Source organism: Colletotrichum spaethianum, assembly GCF_022836535.1.
Source record: "Colletotrichum spaethianum MAFF 239500 DNA, contig01, whole genome shotgun sequence".
Classification (NCBI taxonomy): Eukaryota; Fungi; Ascomycota; class Sordariomycetes; order Glomerellales; family Glomerellaceae; genus Colletotrichum; species Colletotrichum spaethianum.
The window spans coordinates 1,283,249-1,304,001 of record NW_026054771.1 but is presented as its reverse complement, the minus strand read 5'-3'; the positions used below and the strand labels follow the sequence as shown (position 1 = coordinate 1,304,001).

The following is a 20,753-nucleotide window of genomic DNA, read 5'->3' as shown; positions in this document are numbered from 1 at the left end:
TTATACGTCCAACCCGTTCTCCTTCCTCCACTCCAGAATGCGAGCAAGCAGCTTGTCCCGACGAACCAACGCCTCGGGGCTCCAAACGCCTTCCTTCGACGGGTAGAACCCGTCGAAACGAGGCTTCCCATCATCAGCAACCTCGACGAAGGCCTGCTTGCTGCGCATAAAGATGTAGGCGTCCGGACCGCCCAGCAGAGCTGGGGAGTCGAGGGTACCGACGCGGACGAATTTCATCAAAGGGCCAGTTCCATCGTAGTTGCTCCAGACGGGTGTCAAGCAAAGGGGGCAACGGGCAATGTGCTGCGGAGCGCCTGAATCGGCTGGAACAGGTAAGATGACAGGCGAGGGGATCTCCGCCTCGAGCCTGGACTCGGCGGTCTCACCACCAGAGCCGCCCGTCTCATCGGTCTCGTGGGTTGCGCTGGGTCTAGACTTTTTCGGAGTCCAATCATCGCGAACGGAATCCGTAAAAGAGGCCAGCGGCTGAAGCGGTGAGGCCGAAGGAGTGCTGGGGAGGAGAGTCACCTCATCTCCCTCGACGACGGCATTCAGGGCAAATGCGGTGCCGGTCTCACGCTGGCAGCAGGTGCAGTGGCAGCAGTGGACGACCAGGGGAGAGGCATTGAGGGAGTACCGGATGTTGCCGCAGGCGCAGCCGCCCTCGAGAGGGAAGATGGAAGAAGGGTTCTCGTCGGCGTGATGAGACATCGTTGGTGTCTGTTTCTCGGCGGCTGTGGCTCGTTCTGTGTGGTGCGTAGGTGGAGAGACCGGGTATTGTGTGGCCCGGGTGATCTACCGACAATGGGCCAGACCTGGAAAGATCGTTGACGTTTCGTAAGGTCTTGGTGGTGGCCTTTGTTGAAAATTCCTGACGGTGGTGGGAGGGAGTGTTCGGCGAGGAGGCCGGCGGTCTGGATCGACAAAATTGTGTAAGTGGGATGTCTGGAGGAGGCTGGGGAAGGGGAGAGGGAGGGGGCTTCTTCACCAAAGTAGAGAGGGATGTCTTGGAAGGACCCTGAGTCTCAAAGCGTCTGGTCTAGACGCGATGTTATAGCAACTGTAGAATGAGGAAGAAGAAAGGAAACGAGTAAGAGGTGGAAAAGAGAAGAGAAAGGAGGGCACGAGAGGAGGGGAAACGAAGAACAACTTGTCCACGGGGCTGAGTGAATTCGAAGGTGCCCAGTCAGAATCGAGGTGATGGCCTGAATAGGCAAGTTGCTTATCTTATCGCCCAGAACGCGCCTTTTCCTCTCTTCCCTGCTTTTAGGCAGGCAGAAGTGGGGGGGAAGGATTCAGCTGGACAGGCGTCAAGCTGACTTGTCCTTCGTGCACGACTGCACTTTTACGCTGAGACGGCTTTTGTTCGTGTGAGGGTGTGGCTTTTTTGTGATTAACACTTTTAACTAGAAAGTAAGCAGGCCGATGCGAAGGCCTCCGGACCCTAATGTCAGGGCGCTTGCTCAGGCTATTTCCTGATGGACCGTCTCTTTCGCGACCCATAGCCAAGACCAAGCCAGGAGCAACGAGACTGAATAAAACAACGGATCAAGAAGCGGTTTCTTGGCTTTGGGGGATCCAGACATTTGAATAGGTCATTCATGAAAGATGTGGTGTTGTGAAGGAAGGGGTTGGATGGTTGACTAAGACAGAAGACCCTTGGGGCTTGAGGCGAGGCTTTGGGAGCCATCACAGGGTCTGAATCGTGCTGGCTTGGCAGCATTCCAATCGGTGGCAGGTTTTCATCGTTTGAAGTTGGCACAAGTGTGCCAATTTTAGGTGCCGTTGGACGTGACGTTGAGTGTGCTTTGGCGTCATATGTCTGACAAGTGAAAGGTTTCTGTAAACCGTCGGGTCTGTTTATAAACCCCTCGACCTCCGACTCGTTCTAGACTTGTCAAGACATTCAATATCGAGAATTTTTGACAAGTCTAGCGTCAATCAAGCAGTAGACGCTGGGCTCATCGGTCCAGCAAACCCCAGCCCCTCGACGATACAAAATCAAAACGATACTTTGACCGAGATGCAGCCCGTTGCGTATCTTGGAATGTTATTGCTCCTCACGGCACAAGCCCAAACCGCACCATCGTCGCTTCATTCTCATCTCCAACGCCACAGAGACCGCGCCGCTACACACGCTCACTTGAGCCATCAACATTCTCATCTGTTGAGGCGAACCGAGGCGGCCCCGATGAAGCTCTTGCAAGATGCCGTGCCGGTGGTTCATCATCTGGCCACGGAAAAGCCATCGGCACCTTCACCATACGACCAATCATCTTTGACGTCAACAGAGTACGGAGATGGCCGTCTGAAAACAACGGGCGCAGAGACCCAGGAATCTTCACGACGAGAAACATATGTCATGACTACCCTTGGACAACCAGGGACCGAACGGTCCAAGTGGACGGCGGCGCGTGGCGGCGGTGGATTCGGTTCAGTTGCAGATAGTACGAATAGTCGGCATGTCGATGCGGCGATGCGACTTTTGCGCGCCCATGCAATCGTCAAGCACAACAGATTTCAACGCGAGATATGAGAGGGACTGGTTCCTCGAGAGATTATTGGGTTAGCAGAGTTTGGGCTTGGCTAACGAGATTGCTTCAGCCGTTGGCTTAGCGGCCGTTGAAGATGACGAAATGTCGGACGAAACCCGCTGCGGGATCAGCGAGGGATGCTAATAAGTGAGAGCGGGACGACAGGGCTGGAGATAGTTCTAGCGTTTAGGAAATACCATGCTCCTCCCAAACGCTTGACGCGTTGTCTATAAAATGACGTGCAATCGCATCGAAAAAGGTCTCGTATTACTTGTTGAGAAAGCCAAAAACCGGATCGTTGATGGAGAAAAGAATTGGACCCTGAAATGGCCATTGTCGCTGTTTGCGTCTGGCGTGGGAGGAAGTTATCCATTGTGCAGGGAAAGCTGGCCGTCTGTTGGCGAAAGTGTGTCAGTCGCCCTCTCGCACCCCTGGCGGTCTCGAGTGGCCGGAACCTGCTCAGGTCTCCTGGCGACAATGTCTGTTTCGTCGGCATTCCTCCATTCTGAAGCGGTCCAAGATATGCGGGCGGGTCATATTACATCCCTTGGGTTTGGGATTGGGTGCTGATCATATTGGATTCTTCGTCATCCGTTAACTGCAAAGGTATCCGGCCGACCGGGTTGTTGGCATTGCAGTATCTTGGTTTGTAAGGTGTATAGTAGGCGGGAAGTGGACATGTCTTTTCTTTTTGTTTCGAACCGATTCAAGTCGTCCCGTTTTGTTTCCTTTGCGCACGGGGGGCCGGGTTGACGGTGCGTTGAGAGTGACGATCTTCCGAACCGTTTACCTGCTACTATTGACACTGTACAAAGTACCGTTTCTTGGTGGTGGCTCGTACTGTCTGGGGTTGACGGCAACACAGTACGCGTCGGACCCACCGATTGGTGCATGAAGCCGCGACTCCACCAAAGCTGTCCCCGATGGTGATGTGCAGATACGGGGTCGAGGTAGGTACTGCAATCTTGGCCCGTTCTCGGGGATTTCCCGCCGCCCGTCTTTAGGGGGGAAGAGTGCAGCTACGCGCTCCCTCGCCCTCTGCTCTTCCTGTGCCTTGCCTTACTACACTAGGTATACAGGTAGCTGCAGGTTTCCGCGCAATGCCCGCGGGCCAATCCCTAGAGGTACTGTCGACCAATCACCTCGTCTCCGACGCAGCCGTCCATCGTGTACTCTGTACTTTGCATCCCTGGCTTCCAGCTTGTTAGCCCAAGGCGCACTTAGTTGCCAGCGGTGCAGTACCTAGCAAGAAGTGGTTAGTCACGGTCACGGGAGCCAAATTGTCGATCCACTCCCAGCTCGTCAGCCCTCCGACGCTGCATCCACCATCCCTCTCTGTCCCCTTTTGACATTTCCTCGACTCGACGATAGCGCCCGCCCATTGCGACAACGCACCCTTTTCTCTCCAAACGCTATACTCGCCATTGCAATTCTTGCGCTTGCGACGCCAGAAACGCCTGGTCTTTCTTACGCCATCTGCACTTTGTCCATCAAGTCGAAACGTTCAAAGCGTCCAATTGCTGGGGAAGCTCCGAAACGCTGGGGCTTCTGCTTTTCAACAGCAACACTCAACCCGCAGGGAGCTCGTATTGCGTCGAGGCCGAAGTGTCTCAGGCCGCCTTGTCGACAGCTTTTTGCTACCGTGGCACCTGTCAGATAACCTTCTTCGACTACATCCCATCGTTGCGCCTCATTGCCTGCCACCTTGTAGCCCGCGACCATCTCAATACCCCCGACCGACAAGCTCTCGACTTCGAAGTCCAGGTTTGCTTCTGCACGCCCTTGCTACTACCAAGGCCGCCGACCGATCCAACCACCCCCCTCTCCGAACGCACCGAGATGCCTTCCCAAAGGCAACTGCGCACCCTCCTGGTGGGTGTGCTGATCGGCGTTGTCTTCGTCCTCTTCTACACGTCGTCACTACGGGCGGACGAAGTCAAAGATGATCGCACGATCCAGGATTTCTACCACAAGACAGTCAACGGTCTGAAACATAAACAGCCGCCAAACCAGGCAGTGTTGGATCAGAATAAGCCCAAGGCTGTCGGACACGTGCCCGTCGACAAGGACGCCGACGGCGATGTGGACGCAGACGATGAGAAGCTGGCCAAGGACATGGCGGGTCGGCTGAAGGCCGCCGAAGACAAGGCCAAGGAGCTCGCGAACAAGAAGTCACCATTGAAGCCCGATGCGCCAAGCGAAGTCGTCGGAAAGGGCAATTCGGCCGCTGGGCAAGACAAGAAGAAGGAAAAGACGGGTGCTGGAAAGGAGGTCGCCGACGACAGTACAGACGAGAAGAAGAAAGCCGAGAGTGACGAGGAGCACGCCGTTGAGGTTGAGCTGAACGCCATTCTGAAGAAGTCACCAGGTAGGGTTGGCCTTTGCCCTCTGCGCATCACTGCATACTGACGTTGTTATAGTCATCATCTTCTCCAAGTCCTACTGCCCGTACTCGAAGAAGGCCAAGACCCTGCTGCTCGAAAAGTACTCGATCGAGCCTGCGCCGTTCGTTGTCGAACTCGACCAACATCCTCTTGGTCCCCAGCTGCAAGCTTTCCTGGGTGAAAAGACCGGTCGAAAGACAGTCCCCAACATTTTGGTCAACAGCGTGAGCATTGGCGGAGGCGACGACATTGCCGAGCTGGACGAGCAGAAGAAGCTGGTCCCCAGGATTGTTGACCTTGGACAAAAGAAGGTGGAGATGAAGGTGCGGTCTGCCAGCAATCAGAAGCAAAACTAGCTCACTTGAGCCCTTTCACATTGTCTTTTCTATATCGCTCGACGTTTCAAACCGGCATCTTTGCTGCGGGAGTAGGCACCAAGGTATGGCGGGAATTCGAACTGGCGGCGCACAAACCCCAGTCAAGGACATTGCATATTTCGGCGTTTTGGGATCAGTTTGGATCGCCCGTCCTCTGTGACGGGGGCTTTGGGCAGAGGCATAGGCTCTGTTTGGGGCTGGATTGCGGGAAGATGGTACCACGAGACGACTGCGCAAGGACTATAATGCGGAGGGATGTGTACGATTGCCCTAGTATGCTCAGAGATATCATGACCACACCGTCGAGCTGGCCATCAATCAGTGCGTCATTGTGTCGTTTTATATACGCATGGTTGACTCTCGGCTTGCTGCGATCGCTTTCACGTACCACGGCCTCGGCCTGGCAGACCTCGGGACGCACTTTCTGCCCCCTCCTTGTGTAGCGCGACACCTTGTCCAAGCAAGAGCCTGAGTTCGAAGCGGCGACGTATAGCAGGCCAGATGCGGCTCTGTCCAGGGTACCCCGCCACGACCGACTTCAGAAACGGAATGGGAAGAGACGACTGACAAAGAGCGCTGCAGACACCCTGGCGGACCTTGATGGCTAGTTAAAGATAATAACTGGGACGAGGGTTTGTTGTCGTTTCCCAGATTACCCGCTCTACTTGGCAGACATTATGGGGGTTGCAGGCGCCGGTTGAGTCGCGGGGTTGGACTGCGGCCTCGCGATGCAAACCCCTCTCTCTCCCTTCTGCTCAACTGCCATGATGCGCCCTCTTACACCAAACAGATGCAGCAACCAGTACATTTGACGGGCCCATGACTCAAATGCCGCACAAAATACATCTTCTTGGCGATCTCGGACACCAGTTTTTTTTTATCTGGACAATTCTGGGGCGGAGTGCAGCATCTTCGTCGTCCGTTGAGAACCCGGATGGTCGGTCGCGACATCATTCAAAGGCATCCGGGTCCGCACCGCGCCTGTGTCATTCTCATTCTGCGGCTCAGTCTTCTTTCCATTTATTCCATCTCAAGTCTTTGGAAACCTCACGTGGCTTACAGTCACCTGCAGTGAACCACTACCCTCGGGCGGCACTTGACAATTCATCTCATATTCTCAGCGAAGGAGCTGATTCTGGGGCCTCATCACCGAATCACTTACACCCCATACACCTCTTATCAGGCACATACAACCCCACGCATACAGCCCAATATCTACATTATTGCATTCTACCGCAGCCGGTATCCGATTTCTTGTTCTGCTTGTTATCTACGTCTATTCTCGAATCGCCCCGACCCGAGTAGATCCCGGACCACAAGAGGCTCAAAACCAAGAGCAATTACCGCCCCGTACTAGCTACCTGTACAACCGCGTACCCCTCGAAAGAAGCAGTCACCTCTCAGTCCAACAGGAATCTGCTATCTGCTGGTTCACATCCCTGGGGCTCCTTTATAGCCTACCCGAGCACCCTGACCGAATGAACCTCTTGACGGCTCCAAACCAAACATCCACCTCTCCAATCTTCTGCATCTTGAACAAGATGTCGCTCTTACCTGCACATCTACTCCTTCTCGTAGCAGAGCACGCAGACTTTGCCGGGATCCAGGCTCTCCGCGCAACATGCAAGGATAACCGCACTGTCCTTGACCGCTACGAGCGCGCTGTAACCAGACTCAACGCCGCCCGCTACCCCTGCGCACCTTGTAATCACATCCTCGCCTCCGACACGCGCGAGCGAGAAGTGCTCCCCAAAGACACGTTCGAGACCATCCGGGAACTGGAGATCAGGCAACGCAACATTGAAGAGATTGTCAGCGGCCCATACCTTGCGTTCTGGGAAGAATACGACCTCCAGGATGCATCGAAAGCAGACACCATCCGCGCAAACCTCAAGCGCGCCCTGTGGCAGTGCTCAACAATCGCCGACCTGGAAACACATTCCATCAGGTATAGAGACGACGTCGTGCCTCGGCGCGACCCCTGCGTCAAGTCTCTGATCAACCAAGACATCATGTTGCGCGACGCTCCGCCGCCCGACGGCTGGCACCTGGCCCTCAAAGAGGTTCACGAGTCCAACCGCCAAGACGTGCGGTTCCGTCAGATAGCACACGTCCGCGACCTGCCCGCCCAAGAGCTGGCGGGCATAGTGGTCCTCGCGCACCTGACAAGCCAGGGGTATATGCGGTACAGGGCACCGAGGAGCGGGGTCTCGCGGCCCGATGTCGTCGAGATGGGCGTCTGCATGGCGGAAAACACCATCCGGCACGGCGTCTTCTTCCTGCACTCCAAGGTGCGCGGGGACGAGGACGCCAACCACCACGCCAAGCTGCTGCTCGACGATACGTACGACGAGATGCGGCGCTGGGAGGCCGGCGACCCGAGCGTGCTGCCGGGCCTGACGATGAACGTTGCGGCGACGCTGCGCGAGAGGATTGGGTGCGAGCACCGGGATATGCTGAGCGCCGCGTGTACGCTGCTGAGGGGGGACGTCTGGCGGCCGGCGGACGTGGACAAGGACGACGCCGAGCCCGAAGCGGAGCGGGAGAAGCCGGATGGCGGGGCTGTGCAGGGTGCCGCGTTGGGGGTCGAGGAAGAGGCTGCATGAGATTGTACTGGGTAGACCGCTCAGTAAATTACGCATTATGACCTGACATGATTTTACTGCTAGCTCTGATGGCCCCGTCCACTTGTCCGCCGTGTACTCCATCTGTACCATCACCTACGCCTTCTCCGCCTTCGTCATTGTCACTCCCGCGAACGAATTCGAGGTCGAAGCGGAGGCAGCAGTGCTCGAACAGAAGAGCCAAAGCTTGCCACAGGAGAGTCTATTGAGACAATGAGAGGAGGCCTCGCCTCCGCCGGCTTTTGACATTCCGATCCCCCTGATACCGTCTTGATCACAAGCCTACTTGCTTGAGGGATGCCTTGTTGCCAAACACTCCAAGGGGTCTGAAAGGGGTTCCCTCTGATAGAATTGGTTCGAGGTTTAAAAGAAGACCGGCTATGGACAGTGATCCAGAACCCAGCAGACACTTGACAACTGGTCTAAAGCCAGACGAGGGACCCAGAACAGGTAAGCGGGGGGGGGGGGGGGGCGAGTATCGGCCGCGAAAAAGTACCTTTGGTCTCACCCAGGATATTCACATCTGGCAAGTTTCGAACGTTGAACCTACTGCGACTACCGTCCGCCTGTGTGACTTACTTCCCCCCGATCCAAGTCCGGCCCGCTAGCCTCGTCTCAAGAAAGGGACCTTGGTCCCGATAGGCCATTGTGCTCCAGCAGGGGAACTGGACGGGAGCCTGGGAGACGCATAAGGGAAGCCTGGCGCTCGGCGGTGCACCATCAGGAAAGAGGCACGGGTTTCAGCGAGCGCTTGTTGCCTTGAAGTTGTCACGTCGGCAGCCAAGCCGGGAGGGTAGCCAAGGGGATCAGATCGGCTGGCGTGGCTTATTTTGTCTTGGAGACAAGCTTTTTAGAGGGGACCAGGGGGAGGTGGAGTTGCGGGTTTGGAGCCGCGTAGATGACTACGTCGCGGGGGAGCCGCATGGGAGGAAGTGAGTCTACGAATGGCGGTGCAGAAGCGCCGAGAGATGGAGTCACTGACGGGGGGGGGAATGTCTGTGATGACTGTGATGACGGGCGCGTATACGAAGGACTCAAAGGAGATTGTGGGTTCGTAGGACTTGAGACGTGTCGTTCATCTGTCCCGAGTCGAAAAAACGCTGTCCTTTGCCAAGGCTCGCTGTCAGAACTTTGGGGACATGCATTCGCAGTGACCGCGTGCGAGGACCCCTCCCGGACGCAGGTTCCTGGAAAAAAGTCTGTCGGAAAATTCTCTCTCGTCAGACGGATGAAATGAAATGCCCACACCGGCTGTCGTGGTCCATGCTGCAAAGTCCTGCAGGCGATGCCCATTCGGGCGAGCTAGCGCTTACATTGGTCGTCGTCACGGGCTCCCTGGTGCGTGTTCCTGGCTCGCTCCGAGAGCCCACGCAACCCGCCCCGCGATGATCCAGGACTTTGTCAATATGCAACAAACGTCAGTCATGGAAAGTCTTCTCCCCCCCACCCTTGTCGGCCAGGTGACTCAGGCCAATATTGCCAGTTTCTCGTCTTCTCACCACGTGGTCCCCACAACTGCCGTGTAACACGGTCCTAGATTTCACGCTAAGGGCGGTTGTTGTTGGTTTGTGAGTCGATGGGCCTTACGCAAGCAGGGGAAGCTTAAAATTGCAGAAAAAAGGTTTTGTCACTCGCGCCTTGCTGCGGCATTAGTGGTGCCGGGAGCCGAATCGTCCCCATTGGGGGCCGAGGCTTCCCGAGGCGACCATCCCGCCGGCGCGTCGGGGGGTGGTCCGTCACTGTCGCTGAACGTACCCGGAGGACTGGCGACGGGAGAAGATCTCTCATTTCGGGGGCCGGGATGCGTGGCTGGAACGGATGGCGATTGCGTGTATCTCCACGTCACATTGTCGGTATGAGTCTGCCAAGCGATCGTAAACATAATCATAGTGACCAGGGCCTAGTCGGTTACGATTCTTTACGAAGAAGGAAAAGAAAAAACTACGGTCATGTTCCGAATGAATGGCAACGCTGTGACGGCCGGGGAACCCCATGGTGCGTCCCCCATGGCTTGGGAGGCTGTGTCCAGTCTTTGCCAAGATGCCAGTTGTGGCGTGCGATAGTTTGGCACTTCAGGAGCGAAACTTTGAATTGCCGTTGTCTTTGGTGATGGATGGGACGGAGAGACCGCTCATCTGCCGCGCTGCCGCCTTGCCGCCAGGGGAGAGACACAGGTACCGGCGTGGTCTATGCGAGGAAGATGGCGATGCAGACGACGCAGGGCCGGCTTCCAGTACACTACGGTAGGGATCGAACCCTGGCCCAGTGACTCACGGCCGGAGGACGTCGAGGAGAAGGAAAGGGTCGCCTTGACGCACTGACGCGAACTGGCGTCACTTTGGCTTGCTACCAGCACGCCAGGCAGCCGATGGCAGGGAGGGGATAAGCTCAAGCCTACAAGCATTCGCAGGCCCCAAACCACTCGCCTAGTGCCGCCGTCCTGGGCTTGGGAAAAGCTACCTTACGCAATGGTGTGGAGAACCCGCCCTTGTGTCGCATCCGGCTGTCTGGTTGGACGGGCGGTTTGGGAAGAATGACGGGGGTGGTTCGCTATCTGATGAATTGGGAAATGGGGGGACGTGTACGTGGTGCGCGTGCGTGTGTGCCGACATGGGATGGATTGGCAATGTTGGGTGGCCTTTTGCCAGGAAGCCTTGCAAACGCGAAAGGGAACATACCTGTTTTGCGCCCGTATTGGTAGAATCCGCGCCATTGGTTTGGTGGGAGAAAAGTCCTAGAGGGGGGGATGCATACAGGATGTGGTGACATTGCATGCCATGGCGTCGAGGGGGGGCGGTGCACCGCTCGCTCGACATATAAGAGCATTCAAGACGCCAGCTGATGGCAATGGTTTCTCTTGGCCTGCATCAGCAATCAATTACACTTTCCACTGCACAACTATCAATCCAGTTGCAACACCTACAAGAAGCCATTCATCACCGCTTGCACCACCAGTCTCATATCAGACTTGACCATCATCATCACCGCCATCACCGCCAATATAACCACCTCAACAAACAAAACCGCCAAGATGGACAGAACCTCGTACGCCCCCTCCACCTTCTCCGAGACCTCGACCGTCTGCTCCTTTGAGAAAGAGCCAGAAGTCGTCTCCGAATCGGCCGCCGCAGCACCGAAGGAACGCCGCTCCGTGAGGCAGCGGGTCAAGAAGGCGCTCCGCGACGTCGGCCACCCGCCCACCTACCGCTACGACCTCGAGCACGGCATCCAGACACAAAGGACGGTCCCCGTCGGGCCCATGGGCTGTAACGTCCTCAACATGCCGTCGCGCATGTAGGCCCCTCGACACTTTTGCAAAATCGGACCGGATTTCTTTTTGTTTCGAAAGCCAGAACGATACCAGCGGCGCAGCGTTTTTTCATCATGGAGTTTGGGACCAAGGTTTCCCCGCGGGGACCTTGACGGGTCATTTACATCCGCTTGGGAAATCTCCTTTCACGAGACACACACAACAAAAAGAAGAAGAAAAAAGAAAGAAAAAAACAATGGTCTCGTCTCTTTTTCTTTTGCACGGCTTCGCTGAGCGATGCGGTGTCGGCAGAGACGGACCTTGGGGACTAGGGAGTCTACCGTGAGCAAGGGGCCGCAGCATCAGCGGAGAGGGAGAGTCTATACTTCGTCGCCTGAGAAAAGGCGCCAAGGTACGGCTCGCCAGAGCTGGATAATCACTGGGGAGAGAGAGGAGGAAGTCGTATGCTGCTGCCAAACGTCTCACGGGCTGCCACACTCCAAGGATTGGGTCGACACCCCGCTCAACTGTCGGCATCGACGGAATGTTCCTTATAGATATACATGTGGCAGATTGAGGCCATGGTTAGATGAACGAATGTTATGTCCCGACGGATACCCAATTTTACTACGTCTTTAATTGATCTTCTTTCTTCATGTCTTTGGGCAACCCCATTCTTGGTCTGTTGTGTTTGCGGAGGAGGCGAGAATGTATCTTCTAGGTCACCGCCCCAACCGTGCAAGTAATACTCTGCAAGGAATCATCGCTCGACTGTGCTAAGAAATCCCGATTGACGCTTCCGTCCCCTCCGGAAAGCCAGGCTCGTGAAAACCATTGAAGCAGAGACCGGGACCCATATTTGCCGACTGCGCTCCGGGTACCGGATTTAGTGGGGCCACCGGACCATGGGCTGGTGCCGAGTGTTTCAATCACTACCTCGCCAGTGAAATATACGGATCCAAATGGACAGGTCTTGGAAGAGCGAAACACGACTTGCAAACTGTGGAGTGGCATTGGGATGGTAAGTTGCAGGTTGGGTAGTCTGGGGATTTGTCCGCTTTCTGGCTGCTCTCTCCTTGTACGCATTGCATTGCAGACAGCTGATTTGCAATACACGGGCGAACAGTTTCAACATCTCTGCCAGTCTCTATTATTGAAAAAGCCTCTTCTCCGAGCAGCCTCCGGTAGCTTGGGTGGCTGGTTGTTACCTTTGTCGCTCGCTTTCCACAGCAGCTGTGCCTGTTCACACCACCGAGAATGTTCCAAAAAGCCGTCTCGCGCATATACCATGTTGCGAGCCTCGAGGGCCCGTTCCTCGACCCTGGAGCCGATAATGTCTTTTTCGAGAGCGAGTTGACACCCAGCACATGACATTCCGTATTCGACTCTTCCGGTTCGTCTATCATAGTAAGGTAGTGCACAAGACCCTATGGAGTTGTATCTTTGGTTTCGGTCAAAGTTCGCTGGATACGCCTGCGCTAGTGCATGCGGTTGTTGTCCGGAAACCGAAATGGCGTCATAAAGAGAAACGACTGTAATGCGAGATTTATATATGGATTCCTCCATCAAGTATGTTCCAGGCAAAGTCTTGAGTGACATCAGTTGGTTCAATTCGGCCTTGGTGAAGTGGAATTGCTCCCGGACAGCGGCAAGAGTTTGGACTTGAGTTGCCGGAGCTCTTTGGGGGCATACAAAGCAACATCGAGTCCAGGTCAGGAGGGATACAAATCACCCAAATTTGCCGCAAAGAGTACAAGCCTTGGTACATAGTGCGTCGTGAAAGTCAAACAGAGAAACGTCGGTAGCAACTTGTGTTCGTAGCAAGGCACAGAGAAGGTTTAGTCCATGCGTGGCCACCATCTGATATTGGTTCAGAGAGTCTACCGTCTGTCTCGATCTGAGATTTGTTTGTCGAAAGTTGAAGAGAGAATGCATGTCTAGATGCAATAACGCGCGTCATGCACGGGCTCGAGAGGTTTCGAGTAGATTTAGCGCCACGCCGATACGAGCTCGTTCATTCGTCAATTGCAAGTGTAGTATCTGCAGTGAAAGCGGAGCAGGAACTCCGATGGGAGGGTTGAGAGTAAACAAAGGGAATGCCAGGGTTGGTAGGCTTCAACTGATGTTTCGGCGAGACACGTTGGGGTAGAAGCTTCCATAGCACCTAAAAATACGTGATTGTGACGATCAGATCCTCAGGTCCCATGTACAAGCCCAGCGGTGAGGACAAATCGGACGAATACCACAGTACCATGTCAAATGTCTGAAAACGCTCACAGAGTACCACCAACACAGCTGTTTGGACAATCAGAATCATATCATACACATCTAGTAAAGATACATGTTAAACACGTATGAGTACCTGAGGCGAATTTATGCAGTACGCGCTTTATTTCTTTAGTTTTACTGCCTTGTGCCGCTGATGGTCATTTCTAGTAAGTAGCAGATGCTCCTGAGCTACGATTATAGAGGGCTACAGTGGAAAACACAGCAGCGTTACGGCTCAAGGTGGTGGGGCTACTATGTAGAACAGGTTTGCAGACTTTCGACAGTGCACTGTATGGGGGGGTCGACCCCACATCCAACCACCACTCATTTGGCTTAGAAATCACGACAGCAGGCCCCGGCGCCGAAGGCTTGCAGCCATTATTATTCAGCAAACCGACTGCGTGCTTGCGAGTTGATGCACTTTACTCTTGTCGGTAACACGATTGTTGGATGTTGCAAGTCGGCGGGGACTCGACCGAGTACAAAAATGGACTGAGTGCCCCTCTATTGTTGGGGGCCCTGATGTCGTGCAAGCTAGACCATCGCTCCAACTGCGTCACACACCACATCTTCCCCTTCACTTATACGCGTTTGACTTGCTGCAATTCATCGTCCACAACAAGACACACAGCTCACAATCATGGTTAACATCCCAAAGACGCACAAGGCCGTAGCCACGCCCGCCAAGCGCGCGCCTCTCATCCTCATCGACCGTGAGACCAAGCTTCCCGGCGAGGGCGAGGTCCTCATCCAGAACCAGTGGACTGCCTCGAGCCCCCTGGACCTCCACCGTGCTGACGGCGGCCTCCTCTGCAATCACCCGGAAGTCATGGGCAGCGGCGCGGCAGGCACCGTCGTCGCCGTTGGACCGGGTGTGGATCGCCTCAAGGCAGGCGATCAGATCTTCACCTTTGCGTTCCACGACTTTAGCGAACGTGCCCACCAGGATTTCGCAACCGTGCCGGAGTATCTGGTCTCCAAGCTGCCGCCTAACATTACGCCTCAAGAGGCCGTGACGGTGCCGACGAACCTAATCACGGTGTTCCACGCTGCGACGGCGGACCTGGGGTTGGAGTTGCCGTGGCCGAGGCCGGAGGGCTGGGAGCCCAAGCAGAAGGACGATGCGGTGCTAGTCTGGGGTGCGGCGAGCAGTGTGGGCGAGTATGCTGTGCAGGTGTTGCGACATTGGGGGTACCGGAACGTGTTGGCCGTGGCGAGCGAGAAGCACCATGCTTACCTCAAGGAGATTGGTGCCAAGGAGACGTTCAGTTACCGTGACGCTGACGTCGTGGACAAGATTCTAAAGTTTGTCGGCGAGGAGGGCGTGCCATTTGTGCTGGATTGCATCGGCTCCGTCGAAGGCACGCTGAGGCCGTTGACGAAGATTGCGCGCAAGGGGACAAAGGTCGCCATCATGCTTCCGGTCATCATCCGGGATGCGACGGAAGAGGTCGAGCCCGAGTATGAGATGGATGTGAACCGGGTCCTCGTCGGCGAGTGGGCTGATGGCGTCGAGCTGCGCGGAGTGAGAACGCATTTCTACCTGGCGGTAAGTCTATCCGGACCACGGGCAAGGAATACGAAAGGGGAAGCTGACTTGACAACAGAACGAGTTCTTCAAGGAGAAGATGCAGAGGGAGATTGTGCCCACGCTCCTGGAGCAAGGCATCATCAAACCGAACAAGCAGAAGATCGTCGAGGGTGCCACGATGCTCGAGCGGGCACAAAAAGCGATTGAGTTGCTGAGGAAGAAGGACCCCAGCGGCGAGCGTCTTGTGTGGAAGGTGTCGGATCTGAAGCTGTAAAGTTGAGGTCCATCAGTATCACTTGAGCACCTTGTATCAAATATCCCCGCAAATATAGATATCCCAACATAACGAAACTGATGAATAAATGAGGTCTTTAAATGCTTTTGACTTTGTTCCTGCTTTTGTAATCTGCCGACCATCTGCTGAAAGAAGCTCAAAACTCCGACCGTGGGGATGCCTCCTGACCAAAAACAAGAACGCCGATGAGTGGTCCTCCGCTGCGCCTCCTCCCACTCGGATATGTATACCAAAGTCCACAGCACATTCGGACACAGCCGACCCGTCACCAAAGACTACTACTGCCGCAGCATTCATTCCTTGCGGCCCTTCTTGGGCTTCTCCTCCGCGTCGCCCTTCTCCCCTCGTCCTCGCTCGCGACATCCCTGCTGCGCTTCAGACCCTTCATCTTGCGCGTCTGCAGCTCGCCGAGGTCCTGGCGACCGACGTGCACGCGACCCATCTTGTCACCCATGCCGTCCGTCGTGATGTTCTTCCTGGTGCGCTCCTCAGTGCCGCGGGGCTTCTTCATGGCCTCCTTGAGCATGGCTTCGTCGGGCTCGCGCATGCGGCCGACGCGGAAGTCCATCCGGGGGCCGATCTCGTTGACCTCGACGCGGGGCACCTTGGAGCCGCTGCGCTTGGTGCTGATGGTGTAGGCGCGGAGGCGGATGGTGGGCTTAGCACCGGCGACGTCACCCTCGCCGGCGGTCGTAGGCTCGTCGGCGGTGATGGAGACAATCCACTGCAGGCCCTCGACGTCGATCTTGTCCGTCTGCTCGCCACGGAAGAAGTCGGTGAAGAAGCTGCGGGCGTGGGTGTACTCGTTGGCGATGGGGCTGTCCCAGGCGGTGCCTGCGAAGACGAGCATGGGCTTGAGACCGATGGGCACCTTCTTGCCCTTGAACTGGGCGAGAGTGCGGAAGGACTCCGGGTCCAGGTAGAGCTCGAGCATGTCGAGGACCTTGAAGCCAAAGGTGCGGATGAAGGTGAGGGCGTTGGGACGCTTCTTGGAGGTGTGGCCAAAGACGAGGATGGAGGCGTCGTTCTTCTCCGAGAAGAACTCGAGCGAGTCGGTGTTGTCGAAGGGGTGGACGTCGTTCTTCTTCACGAAGCGCTTGGCCAGCGGCTGGCGCATCTGGTAGAGCTCATTCAGGGCATCTTGTGTCACTTGCGAGCACGACGTTCCGCGGAGGAAGAGCGCTGTCTTGGGGTTTTCTCTGCAGGTGGTGCGATGTTAGCTTGCGGTCGTCTTTGAGCGAGGAAGTTCACTGGTGAGGATGTCGGAGGACGTACTGGGCCTTGGGCTCGCGCTTCTCGAGGGCACGCTTGGAGCGCGCATTACGGGGTTTTCTGTGGAATAAATGTCAGCGTACTGCTATCGATTGCGCATAGAATGCTGGGCGCGGCTTACATTTGACGAAGCATTGTGCCGGTGGTCGATTTGTCTGTCGTCCGTCGGATTTGGTGTGGATGGCTGGGATGCGAACTGAACTGCGTCTGGAGTTGAGAAGCCCGTTCAAAAAAATTGCTTATCGTTATCGGAACGGCAGGTCGAGTCTTTTTGCTGCCCCGCGGCGCATTGGAAAGCCGCAGCTGGTGCCAGCTGGCGCAGTTACCCTGGTAAGCGGGACGGGATATCCATGCTTCCTATGGGCGTCGCCACGAGCATCCCCAAGAGGTTTATCACAACGGTTAGCCAAGTGATGGGGTAGAGTGGCCGATATTTCCATGATTTTGGTAGCAGACCTAATTATTCTTGGACAACCAAGCCCCTTGACCACTGCCGTATCATAGTTGCAAGCTCGAAACTTGACACATAAGTGATGGGGCCGACCGAGGCCCGATAGCCTCTTGGGGAGAATAGCAATGTGCCGTTTAGGCGTGCCCCTTTCCGGCGCTCACTTGTCATTGACATGTACTTCATGAATACAGAAATCTTGCATGGACCATAGAAACGGTTTCATCATAATCAAATGGAGGTCTCCGTCGACTAATTGCCAGCTCATACAACTGAGCAACAGCACCAAGGTTCCCGGTCGGAGCTTAGCTGCCTACACAATAAGTAAAGGTTTGCCGCATGTATTCAGCAATTAATTTAGCGGGTTTTCAAAGGATTAGTTGCATCCCTTTCCAAGAGAAATGCATCAGGCTGATTTCGCGTTATCAGATCCATTGCTCACCCCATTCTGGCCTCCTCTGCACAGTTTGTGGGAGTGGTTGATCAGTATTGATGCCGCACATGACCACTTCCGCCTATAAGCACAAATCCGTAGTTTTAAACTCTTACCCCATGGTCGATGCTCCAGATTGCCAAGCGAAAAGACAGTAAGCTGGATGTCAACATGTATCCTCAGATGCCAGGACGGCCAGAATCTAAGTATAAGCATCGCCGTTACGCATGCGATGTCCCCATCAAAATCCTCCATGCCACCCACTAAGGGACGGCAAGTATCTTCTCAAAGAAGCGCCTCACAAGATGAACTCGAACATTTCATCTGCCAAGGATTGTCAAGACGACAAGAAGAAAAGTTTAGATAACAAAACGCAAAAGTTGAGAGAGGATCAGAAGAAAAGAAGATATCGATCCAACTTGTTAGAATATGCCCGAGGACCCGGGGAATTCGATCCTCAGTTGAGGCACGCTTTTGCCTTGTTAACGAGAACAAAGACGGTAGGCAGGGGCGGCAGTATCCGGGAAGCCTCCGGCAGGTGAGAGGCGCCACAGCGGATTTCGGAGTCGCGCTGACCCGGCGGACGCGGAGCAAGTGGCAGAGCGGGGCAACATCAAGCCAGCGGTCGGTCGGGTCGATCACCAAGGTACGAAAACAGGCCCCGTCTTTCCGCTGTCCTTCGTCGCTGCATTTTGCCAACACCGGGAACTGCACACTAAGGCAGTCTTCGACGATGAAAACTTGGTGTGTTTTCCCTGTACAATTCCAAAAGAAATACCGCATAACGACCTTTCGACCTAACCAGGTCCTCCGTGCTCAATGAAGAGTTTATTTTGACAGGCCCAAATGAGCTCGTAGAGTGTGGATCTCTTCTGAGACCACGCGGTTGTCCCCGAAGGATCTGGTCTCATGTCCAATTCGCCTAAAATGGACTTTGGTCGTCTTTGCCCCAACATGTTTATTATAAGTTGAGCCAAACCTTCATCAGCTTCTCACAAGTCAGCTTCACCAAGTCCGGCCGAAGCTCAATCTCTTTCACAATGGGCTTCATATTGCAAACCAGCATCATCTTCGCCGTCATCCTCGGCGTGGCCTTGCAGCTCGTGTTCAAGGACCCCATCTGGCTGGCCTTTGGCATCGGCAAGACGTTCCAGCCTCTGTCCGACTTCCCCTACTCGTGTCGCCGCATCGAGGACCCGCGGCTGCAGGCATGCGAGGACATGTGGCTGTCTGAGGCCACGCGCCAATTGTTCCTGGCCTGCTCCGACTCTCTTTCTCGTCAGCAATGGATGCCCAAGTACGTCTTCCGTCGAACCCTTCCTCCGGCCTCGCTCCGGGCCGGCGCCGAGACTAACCAATTCGCAGCGCCCACAATTTCAATGCTTCGGGGCGCTCCACTCGGGATGCCGTCGTTGCCTTGGACATTGACAGCCCCAAGGGCGATGCATTCGAGTTCCGTACGCTGTCCACTCCTGGCTTTTCTGGCACAGCCGGCGATGGCCTGCTTCAACTCGTGGGGTTGACAGGAATTGATTCGCCGGAAGGCGACAAGATTGAGCTCCTTTTGGTGAACAATCGCCCTTCTGTTGATCCTGTCACTGGTGAGCTCCTCGACCAGGCCAGCGTAGGCGCCAACTCCACGATTGAGGTATTCGAAACCGGTCCTCAAGCAGTGGGGATGAAGCACGTCCGCACCTTTGCCGGTGCCAACGTTTCAACCCCTAATAACATTGCGGCACTGTCCAGCGAGGCCTTTTACTTTACAAACGACAAAGGCGCCAGCAAAGTGGGCTTGGTAAGGCTACTTCCATCGGCTTGTAAACCAAATTCCATGTAATTAACACACCACAGAAATCCCTCGTCGGTCCTTTGCTGGGCCTTGGCGACATCTCGTTCTGCTCCGCTTCATCAGGATGCAAGCGCGTCTCCGAGCGCCATCGGTACCCCAACGGGCTCGTCCACGGCCATGACGGCCTCATCTACGTCCCGAGCTCCATGGCGGGCGGCGTCCAGGTGTACAAGGTTGTCCCCGAAGACGACGGACTTAAAAAGGTAGCGGACATCCCCGTGCCGTATTCTATCGACAACCTGTCGGTGGACGGTAAGGGTGACATCTACGCGGCTGTGTTCCCACGGGGCATCGAAACGTTGCAGTCGGTCAAGGACCCATTAAACACGAGACCCAAAAGTGCCGCTGTGCGCATTAGTAAGGAGGGCGAAGGCGTCTACGTATGGGAGAAGGTCATCGAGGATGGAGCTGGTGAGGTGTTGCCGGGGTCAACTGTAGTTGTCCACGATGCGAAGACGGGAAGACTGTTCTTTAGTGGTGAGTGTGCTTTTGTCTTTCCTTGATCGCATGTGGCTGACATTTCACAGGTGTGACATCGCCGTTTATCGCAGTCTGCGAGCCGAAGAACTGAGACCGAGCTGGTTTGATGATGATGCGCAGTCACTGAAAAGGTGAAGCTGTTATCAAGAAGACTCGGTCCAATTGTTGTTTGTGCAAACTGTAGATAGACGGTGCGGTTTTCATATCATTTGCTTTCGGCTTAACCGCTTGCCAATGGTTGAAGTACATTCAATTGCATTGTACGATTGATCTCCGAGCTGTGGCACAATCTAAATGTCAGTTGCGACTCACATGTTATGGGGATAGTGGGCTCTCTTAAATTGTCCCATTTTGGTGGTATCAGCGTCAAGTCAGATTCACATGGAATTCAATCCCACGTGGGACACACCGAGACACCGACTCTTGTAGCATTCAACCAGGGGTTCTTCAAAAGAACCAGCAAGCTGATGTCGATATGCGATTCAAGTGCACAGTCTCCTAGAACTACTAAGAGGACCATCAATAGCAAGCCCCAACTTTCCATGCCATCTCAACTTTGGGACAACCGACAGTGCTTAGGAGCACCTAATGGGGAACCCATTTTCGATGCTGTGCTGTCGCAATTCGCATCGCCCGTCACATGCCAAAAAGGCAGCACCAAGACTTTCCCCAGACGGGCATCCCCCGGAGGGCTTAGCGGCGCGCCGGCCCTGCGTCATAGGGGCATGTGGGGGAACCTGGGGCTGGGAGGAGTTCACAGTGCTCTGAACCCAACCCAACCGGACTCCAGCGTCGTGCTGCAGCGTGACTCGCCAGAGCCGAAGCCGTCCAAGAGCCAGGGACCGAGGTACCGTCGTCCACGCCCACGTCCACCACTTCCTCTCCCCGAAATACCCAGTGCCGTCCGCACCTCACACACACCTCCGTTCCCCTTTTCTCCGGTCCGATATTCCCACTTTCCTCTCGTAGACGCAGCACTGTTGTCGCTCAATTCCCGCGCCTCCTAAG

General features: G+C 55.3%; 7 protein-coding genes across 7 annotated transcripts; 5 read left to right on the top strand and 2 right to left on the bottom strand.

Annotated features, from left to right (window-relative positions):
- Positions 1-711, bottom strand: ColSpa_00341 (uncharacterized protein; the record flags this gene model as incomplete). Its single annotated transcript, XM_049266553.1, has 1 exon — positions 1-711. The coding sequence occupies one exon, from the start codon at positions 709-711 to the stop codon at positions 1-3; it is 711 nt and encodes a 236-aa protein (XP_049122510.1).
- Positions 712-4,373: 3,662 nt separating this feature from the next.
- ColSpa_00340 (monothiol glutaredoxin-7) lies at positions 4,374-5,274 on the top strand (the record flags this gene model as incomplete). The annotated part of the gene is made up of 2 exons (XM_049266552.1): positions 4,374-4,902; positions 4,955-5,274. 2 exons carry the CDS (start codon positions 4,374-4,376, stop codon positions 5,272-5,274), a joined length of 849 nt encoding a protein of 282 aa, XP_049122509.1.
- A 1,562-nt stretch (positions 5,275-6,836) lies between these two features.
- ColSpa_00339 (uncharacterized protein) lies at positions 6,837-7,901 on the top strand (the record flags this gene model as incomplete). Its single annotated transcript, XM_049266551.1, has 1 exon — positions 6,837-7,901. One exon carries the CDS (start codon positions 6,837-6,839, stop codon positions 7,899-7,901), a length of 1,065 nt encoding a protein of 354 aa, XP_049122508.1.
- A 3,049-nt stretch (positions 7,902-10,950) lies between these two features.
- Positions 10,951-11,217, top strand: ColSpa_00338 (uncharacterized protein; the record flags this gene model as incomplete). Its single annotated transcript, XM_049266550.1, has 1 exon — positions 10,951-11,217. One exon carries the CDS (start codon positions 10,951-10,953, stop codon positions 11,215-11,217), a length of 267 nt encoding a protein of 88 aa, XP_049122507.1.
- A 2,860-nt stretch (positions 11,218-14,077) lies between these two features.
- Positions 14,078-15,242, top strand: ColSpa_00337 (uncharacterized protein; the record flags this gene model as incomplete). The annotated part of the gene is made up of 2 exons (XM_049266549.1): positions 14,078-14,986; positions 15,045-15,242. 2 exons carry the CDS (start codon positions 14,078-14,080, stop codon positions 15,240-15,242), a joined length of 1,107 nt encoding a protein of 368 aa, XP_049122506.1.
- Positions 15,243-15,528: 286 nt separating this feature from the next.
- Positions 15,529-16,670, bottom strand: ColSpa_00336 (ribosome biogenesis protein tsr1; the record flags this gene model as incomplete). The annotated part of the gene is made up of 3 exons (XM_049266548.1): positions 15,529-16,462; positions 16,539-16,595; positions 16,657-16,670. 3 exons carry the CDS (start codon positions 16,668-16,670, stop codon positions 15,529-15,531), a joined length of 1,005 nt encoding a protein of 334 aa, XP_049122505.1.
- A 1,786-nt stretch (positions 16,671-18,456) lies between these two features.
- ColSpa_00335 (serum paraoxonase/arylesterase 2) lies at positions 18,457-19,836 on the top strand (the record flags this gene model as incomplete). Its single annotated transcript, XM_049266547.1, has 4 exons — positions 18,457-18,713; positions 18,782-19,211; positions 19,268-19,742; positions 19,793-19,836. The coding sequence occupies 4 exons, from the start codon at positions 18,457-18,459 to the stop codon at positions 19,834-19,836; spliced, it is 1,206 nt and encodes a 401-aa protein (XP_049122504.1).
- Between the last annotated feature and the right edge of the window lie 917 nt (positions 19,837-20,753).